This window comes from Corvus brachyrhynchos, unplaced genomic scaffold, assembly GCF_000691975.1.
Source record: "Corvus brachyrhynchos isolate BGI_N302 unplaced genomic scaffold, ASM69197v1 scaffold264, whole genome shotgun sequence".
Classification (NCBI taxonomy): Eukaryota; Metazoa; Chordata; class Aves; order Passeriformes; family Corvidae; genus Corvus; species Corvus brachyrhynchos.
In genome coordinates, this window is record NW_008237648.1 from 791,246 (window position 1) to 799,084 (window position 7,839).

General features: G+C 39.6%; 1 protein-coding gene across 1 annotated transcript; it reads left to right on the forward strand.

Annotated features, from left to right (window-relative positions):
• Positions 1-1,364: 1,364 nt before the first annotated feature.
• Positions 1,365-6,499, forward strand: LRRC14B (leucine rich repeat containing 14B). The gene is made up of 2 exons (XM_008631953.2): positions 1,365-2,554; positions 4,023-6,499. The coding sequence occupies exons 1-2, from the start codon at positions 1,650-1,652 to the stop codon at positions 4,666-4,668; spliced, it is 1,551 nt and encodes a 516-aa protein (XP_008630175.1). The 5' UTR covers positions 1,365-1,649; the 3' UTR covers positions 4,669-6,499.
• The last annotated feature ends 1,340 nt before the right edge of the window (positions 6,500-7,839 follow it).

The following is a 7,839-nucleotide window of genomic DNA, read 5'->3' on the forward strand; positions in this document are numbered from 1 at the left end:
CAGCATTCCTCTTTCTGTATTCTAATAAAAATCTGGGACAATAGTAGAGTAGTTTATTTTGGAACTTTTGGACCACTAGTCCAAATATACCACCTAAGCAGATAAAGAGGTCCGCATGTACTAGGTAAATTGATAAAAAACTGTGTATATGCCTCAATGGCTAGCTTAGTTCTTTCTAAAGGCAATAAAACTAAACTGACAAAAGTTTCAGTTTGTACATTTTTCTTGTCATACAGGGATCAGTTATATGTGGTCAGTTTCAGCATTTATAAAATTGCACAAAATACTGTAATACCTACATCATCATCTGATATACATGAACTGGAGTTGAAAAACAGAGGAAAATACTTAATACCTTGTCACGTTCTATCTGTTTCACCTTTTTTTGTTTTTTACCACTCATCTATTTCAAGGCAAAATTAAAACAATACAAACCAGAAGTCTGTAAAAATAGTGAGCTTCCTCAGAATGACACAATAAAGATGTTTCTTCCCTGTAATTTAAAGCATATTTGGGATTTTTCTTTTGTTTTTGATAAAATATTCAAATATTCCACCATGAGTTTACTTGAAAAGAAAAAAAATTTGAATCTTTCAAATGTGTTGTGAATTTTTCACAGCAAAACAGATGTGGAATTATCTGGAAAAACAGGGTCAGCACAGCTTGAAGGAAGTCTCCATCCCACTGGCTGCCTAGCAAAACACATGAGAGGTGAGGGAGGTGTCCATCAATGCTTCCCCTGGCAGGAAGCCCCAGATTGAAAGAAAGAAACATCACCTCTTGTGATAGCTGGGTGACAGAGGCTTTTCTCCTAGCCTGGGTAGATTTTGAATGCTGTCCCATTCAGTATCACAATGGAACCATCATTTCTCAAATGAAAGGGTAGAAAAGACCATCTGTTGCTCAAAGCAAGAGCAGTAAGATGCTTGCCTGGAAAGTTATGAGAGAGTTTTAATGGTGCTCTGTTTTGTTCAGCTTGTCTTGTAATCAACCTTCAGTCTCCTATCAAAAGCAAGTGTCCTGGTGACCAAGGCTCTGAGCTCTTCTAGAGTCTCTTGTCTTTTCCACTGCAGAAGCTGTATTAGCTATTCCTTGCTGATAGGAAGGGCAAAACAGAGGGACATCGTTGTAGCCCGATGACTGTAGTGCCTCAGTCTTTCCTTTATGGCTGTAGTTTTTAGGAGAAGCTCTATACTAACTCTGGGAAATAATCCCCATTGAAATCAGCATGTGAATCCCCAGCATAGCATCTTTCATGGAAAGAAAAGTGTAATACAGATCATGTTATGTGTTTAAGTGGAACTCTGAGTGCTTTTTTTGTATGGCATAAAAAAGATATAGCAATATTCTCATGTGTGTGTACTGCACTGGTCTTACTGGTCCTGCTGGGGAGCAGTCTGTATTTACTTATCTTTGATATAAATATGAGGGCTTAAAAGCTCTCTGACTAAAGATCTCACAGATGATTACCGCAGACTCACAGTATAGCTCTAAAATAGAAAGCAGCATGTGACTGTTCACTCTGGCTTCCCAGGCTTCCGCTAGCAGCAAACAGCAGCTGCAGATAAAAATAGAACATCGTAAGCAACCAGGATCTGTAGTTAAATATAGAAGTCACTCTCCATGACAGTAAGGAGTTCAGGACAACAATGAAGTCTCTCCGATTCATTAGTGCCGAAGCATTCGTGTCAAATGCAGAGTTTGCCAGGAAGAGTCTCGGTGCTGTTGCCCATGATCTTTTTCCTCTTCTTTTTAAAGCCAGCTATTTACTGGAGCAAGGGGAAGTGATTCACGACTTGGTAGAGAACTGGCCACTTTTTGACTTTAACATGGGAAAACTTTTGGGAGCTACTCTGGACTACCAGGAAGACCTGAGCCATAGAACATGCTCAGTGTGCTTGGAAAGCTGTCTGACAGGGCTGAGGGACTATGTGCTGAATCAGTCTTCTCCCTACGTGAAAAAGTTGAAAGTGGTCGACCTGACGGGTATAAAAGATGTTGAAGTTCAGTTCTGTAAGTGCAAGAAGACAATGGGCAGGTGGGCCAGGACACAGCTGCTCTCTAAGCTTTGTTCAGAACTGCTGGTTTACCTGCAACAAGCACAGTGCAATCCAGGTACCTTTGAAATCAGTATCAATGTGCTAATTGACTTGTTTGTTACAGAGCGTAACTATGAGCTGGTCGTGCAGGCCCTGTTGAAGAAATGCAGTTGTCCACTGAAAATCTGCTGTGTGGCGTTCAGATCTGACAACCTGACCTTGCAGAAATTCTTCTATATCATAAAGCTCACTGATCCCTCCTTGTTGTGCAAACTGGAAATAGTTCATAATGTTCACCTGGAAATGGAACACTTGGAAATACTCTTCAACAGCATCCACTTCCCTCTACTGATGTCCTTGACCTTGCCAGCACGAACATTTAATGTGCGGAGGTTCACAGCTACAGATGAACAGATGCTTTCTAACATTGGAGAAAAGATGGGTGAAATGACGCAGCTCACCGAGCTAAGTATGTCGTTTTCTATACTCACTGGAAGAATACAGAAACTTCTCAGGTAATTTGGTCATCCTGCTTTCACTCGCACTGTAAAAAAGAGCACTTTGTGCCACCAGCAAGCTGGGAATCTCTGAGAGTAAGGGAAGTGAGTGTATCTCAGTGTGTGTGGGAAGGGGCAGCAGGAAACTGGGAAAGATTATTTGTTGGGGAGAATTGGCAGCCAATGTATACCTGATACACTTTGAAAAGCTGACTGTTTTGATTAGTCTTCCAGAGTCCATCTGGTGAGAATATACTTTCAGCTACCACGTAAGAGAGTGGTACACCCAGACATTTTTTTATTTGAGCTTCTGTATTAATCAGCTTGCATTGGCCTTTGGTGCAAATCCTGAGTCATATTCCAAGTATTTTTTACAATATATAGTGAATTTTTGTCTGCTAAAGAACAGTAAGTAAATATACGTTTCCACAGGTACTGTATTTTAAGGAGGGCATGGGAATAGTAGATTTTGATTTGAGACTTTGGTTTCAGTTGCTTGTTGTGTCTCTTGTCTCAAGACAAGAGAGATCTTATGTTTTTCTGTACTGCAAACTAAGCGGATACATGAATATTCATTATGAATTCCTGTGGAAAATTGGCAATTTGCAAAAAGCTAGCAAACTACCAGTGAGCAGTATTCATATTGGAACAGGAAATAAGTTAATGGTAAGCTTTTCAGAGCATCTAGAAGTAAAAAGGCAGATAAAAGTTTCATCCAGACAAATCACCTAAAATTCTTCCTGTACAAGAAGCCATTTTATTTAAAATTTGTGAATAGCATACTGCTTATGTTGATTGATGCAATTTAAATGATTTGCAACTTTCTAAGGTTGATCCAGCTGAGCCCTGTGGCGGAAGTCTCACTAAGATGTAGTAAGTATGAAAGTGATCATCTTTCAGATCAGATAATCTCAGTTACACTTCTTCCAACCTTCTTCATCAGAAGGTCTCTTTGCAACTCCAGAACACTACAAAGTGTAAACCTCTTGGGCATTTAAAAATGTAACAGAAAAAAACCCAACTAGAAACAAAAGCAGATATCCTGTCAGAATACTGATTGGCTTTCATATTGGAATTAATCCTTCCTTAATGGAAATTATCTAAATCACTGGAATTATAGCAGCTTTCTACAAGAAGCAGCTACCAATGCTCTTACGATAGTAGTGATCTGCTATTAGTTCAGCAAGTCACTTGCAGACACTTGACAACATATAACTGGTTACAAAATAGATATATAGAATATTAACAAATTAAACCCCATTAAAATAGCACAGTGGAGTCATGTAAAGAAGGAGATAATTAATGGTACTACTTTCAGGAGGAAAATATACTTGTTATTGTTGTCACATGCTTCTGTTTCTCAAGAAAGGTTAGAAAAAATAATGTGGTAGATGACTGCATTCACAATGTGGCTAGATGCATGAAATTTTGTAAATGTAGCTTTTCAACATTTTGTACCTAACTTTTTTCCTCTTTAATTCTGCAGCCCACTAAAAACTCCACTGAAGATGCTGGATGTTTCTAACTGCTCCTTGAACCATGCTGATATGGCCTATTTAGCCAATAGCTTCCATGCCAATCACTTGGAAGCCCTGGACCTGAGTGGTCACGATATACCTGAGCTTTACCCATCAACATTCTTTAAGCTCCTCAGCCATTGCTCTTCAGTCCTCAGGAGTCTTACCCTGGAGGACTGTAATATCCAAGACACTCATGTCAACATGTTGATTTTAGGTTTAAGCCCTTGTCAGAAACTACAGGAGTTTAAGTTCATTGGAAACCCACTGTCATCCCAAGCACTTAAACACCTTTTCACATTTCTCTGTGAATTGCCAATGCTGAAAAATGTGGAGTTCCCAGTTCCAAGGGACTGCTACCCTATTGGCATCACCTACCCCATTGATGATGCCAGTCTTTGCAGGTTTGATCACCAAAAATATGAAAGGGTAGCAGAGGAGCTTAACCTCATTTTACTCCAAGCAAACAGAGAGGATATGAAGGCTTCAACACCACTCTTTGGGAGTTACGATGCAGCTGTTCAGGAGACAAACAATGAACTGGGAGCTTACTTGATCAAGTCCTTCAAAGACACTTTAGAGAAGTTCACTACTTCATTTAACAAAATGAGTTAAAGTTGTAAAACTGTAGTGATGAGATGATCTGCCAAAATCAGAACTTAATTTAGTCTTTTTTAGAACTGCACCTTCAATCATCAGTTGTGAATTTTGTTTAATATGTCGGCTGAATTTACTATTGTTTGAATAGCCTCTAATCACCTGAAGCATTGTAACTTATGCTATATCTATTGCATACACCTTACACAAGCTCACAAAAGATGAGAAGACACTGAATAGCTCATTATTTTATACAAATGCACTTTTTCTGAGTAAATCAAATAGGTGTTTAAGCTTGGCTGATTTCTTATACAGGTTCCCTTAGATTTGTCAGCTGGTCTTGTAGCTCTGCAGAAAAACAGGGAAGTCCTTTCCCAAGTCCAGCAGGATGTTCCAAAGATTGTGTACATATCCTCACGTGTGGCTCCCTAAATTAATTTTTTTTTTTTGCTCATGACCTGAATTCACCAATCTGTGTTTTATGCAGTAGAGGGGGGGGGAAAGTGTAACAGCCTCCATGTCCCTGTGTCTCTTTCTTCTGCAGAGGCAAGTGCAATAAACAGAATTTGTCTTAGGAATTCTCCTTGGTTGAGGAGTAAAATTCCATACTGAGGAGGCAGCAAACCAAACGGTTGGCTGACAGCAGGGGATTTCACCCCACTTACCCCAAAAATATTAAAGCAGTCTGTGGGGACTCTGCTGATGTCCTTGCAAACTGTATTTTAGAAAGGCAGACCAGGACAGTGCTGCACAGCCCTGGTTGTCATGTCAGCTGCTCAGTGCCTCAAGCCGCTCCTTCCGGGAATCAGCTTCTTGGCTGGTAGAATGTACCCTGCTCCTTTCAGCTGTTTTAAAGAAAGTCTAGGACTGTGTTAATACTGAAAAAAAGACTAGTGTTGAGAAGACATGCAAAAAAAATATTAATCCAATGCCAATTTAAAAAATGTGGAAAAGGGACAAGGCTGGTTGCTGAGTAACTAGAAGTTCATCTGTGTAAAACACTGCCAGCCTTCTGTCAGGACTGTGTGTTCTCTACAGACTTACAACCAGTATCAGGAAAAATCTCATTCAGTTGTCAGGCTTAAGTGCAAGGAAAGTATTAGAGTGACAGAGTAAACAGAATTCCAGACTCCACATACACGGTGTTGGAGCATAGGTAAAGGGCCAGCTGGATGTCAGGACAGTAAGGGCCACAAGACACACCTCTGGGGAGAGCACTATAGTGGGGCAGGAAGCCCTGAGTGGTAAATGAGTGCCATAGTCTACTCAGCTTCTCACCTGTAAAACTAGAGACTTGGTTAGCTTCTAGGTAATTAAAAAAAAAAAACCAAAAAAACCCCCCTCAGGTTAATGCACAGTAAATACACTTTAACAGTTCATGAAAACTTGATCAAACAGGAATGAAAGTGAATGTTGTAGAAGAGCTGAGGTGTCACTGTAGTACTGAAGATTATTATTAAGATAACCAGGGCAGTTTATTTGAAATAATACTGGACCTCATCATCTGAGGGTAAGGAAAAAACTTTCTTCATTTAGGCAGTGCTGGTTTGTCAAGATTTCTGTTTATTCACAGTAAGAATATGCAAGCAACTTTTAACATAATTTATTAAAAAAAAACCCAAAACAAACCACAAATTAATGGACCGAGTACTAAGCAGAGCTTATAGGTTCCACAGCATGCATTTAAATGTGGTTTGTTTTTTTGTTTTTGGTTTTTTTTTTTTATGTCAACTTATGTTCTAACATGTTTTATTGATTAAACATATGATGGTTAAATTGAATGATCATGACCTGTTTATGTCTACAGAGCACTTAAAAAATAAAAAGGTAATCTAAGTTGCTAAACTAAGGAGTTGTGAATAAGAAGTCATAGAATTTGGTTCCATATGACCTTGCTTATATTTGGACAGAATTCCACATGCTCCTTTGTCCTTGCCTCTACCTTTTCTTCCCTCTGACCTTGCCATTCTTTCCATCCCAGACTTGACCCATGACTTCTCACCCAGATGTAAGTTAACTTGAATTTTGCTATGCCAAATGTCTACTCTTTTGGGATGAGTAGTGGCACTTTTGCTGGGAGAGGACATGGTACTGTAGCTGCAAATGTGTAGTGATTCTTCCCCCCTCCAATCTAACAGGTTGTACCTGGAGGTGAAGGCTGGCCATTTTGGAACATGCTGTGCTACAACAGCCAGTCCTTGCCTTTTTCAGTACACACAAAATAGACAGCTCTTATTTCAGAATAATTAGATGCCTTATAAAGTCTGGTGTCTATGCAGCTCTCCCTCTGCTTTCTTTTTGCCATGGTTCACTCCTTTATTTTATTTCCTCCTTTTTCTGCACCCCACAAACTCCTGCCTATCTTCCACTTTCAATCTCATGTCTATATACTGGCTCCTGGGCCAGCAGAAATATGTAGATGACATAGCTTTTGTTTTGGTGCAGAGTGAGGTTCAGCACTATGACTATTTTAGAGCTTTAGCTCTCAGATATCCCACCTTTTTCTCTTCAGTTTCTTTCTTAATTATGGTTGTTGTTGTTGGTTATAAATACAGGTCAAGCTTTAGCATTTTGGTGTTTGCCTGACTTACTGCAACAAGGATTTATGCACTCTCTCAGAAGGGTTCCTGCATCTCTTTTTGGCCTAGCAGTGTGATTATGGTTTGGACCTGCTCTTTCTTCCTTTTTCCATGTGTGTGGGACTTGGAATGCAGCTATTAGAGAAGAAGGGTAATGCTACAATGACCTAACTATATAAAGTTACCTTATACTTTCAAGTACAGACACTGATTGAATCCTGTTTGGTGTTCCCTTTTCTTCCTTATGGGACTCTTGTCAACTTCACTGGGTTCAGATCTGAGTGGATCTAAGTCCATTTGTACTGTCTATCTAGAAAGTTGTCTAAAGTCTTAACTACATACCACCTTGAGGTGGAGACAGTCTTCTAAGCTGCAGCTAAGGCTGCCCAGACAGAGAGAGGACAGGAGCTACCACAACAATGAAACCACACAGCTGTCAATGGAGTGAAGATGTCTGATGTGTTGTGAATGGAGTTGTATTCAATTCCCTGATACCACATCTGCTCATGATGTTCCTTTAAGTGTCTGAAGAAGAATATTCAAAGTCTCTTGAGGTTTATTTGTGAAAGACACAGAAGAGATGCATGTAGGAAAAAAAACCCTGAAAAAC

Coding starts and splice junctions, on each gene's coding strand:
- LRRC14B (XM_008631953.2), top strand. CDS start 1,650: ATGAAGTCTCTCCGATTCATTAGTGCCGAAGCATTCGTGTCAAATGCA. Junction 2,555..4,022: donor AGAATACAGAAACTTCTCAG/GTAATTTGGTCA, acceptor TTAATTCTGCAG/CCCACTAAAAACTCCACTGA.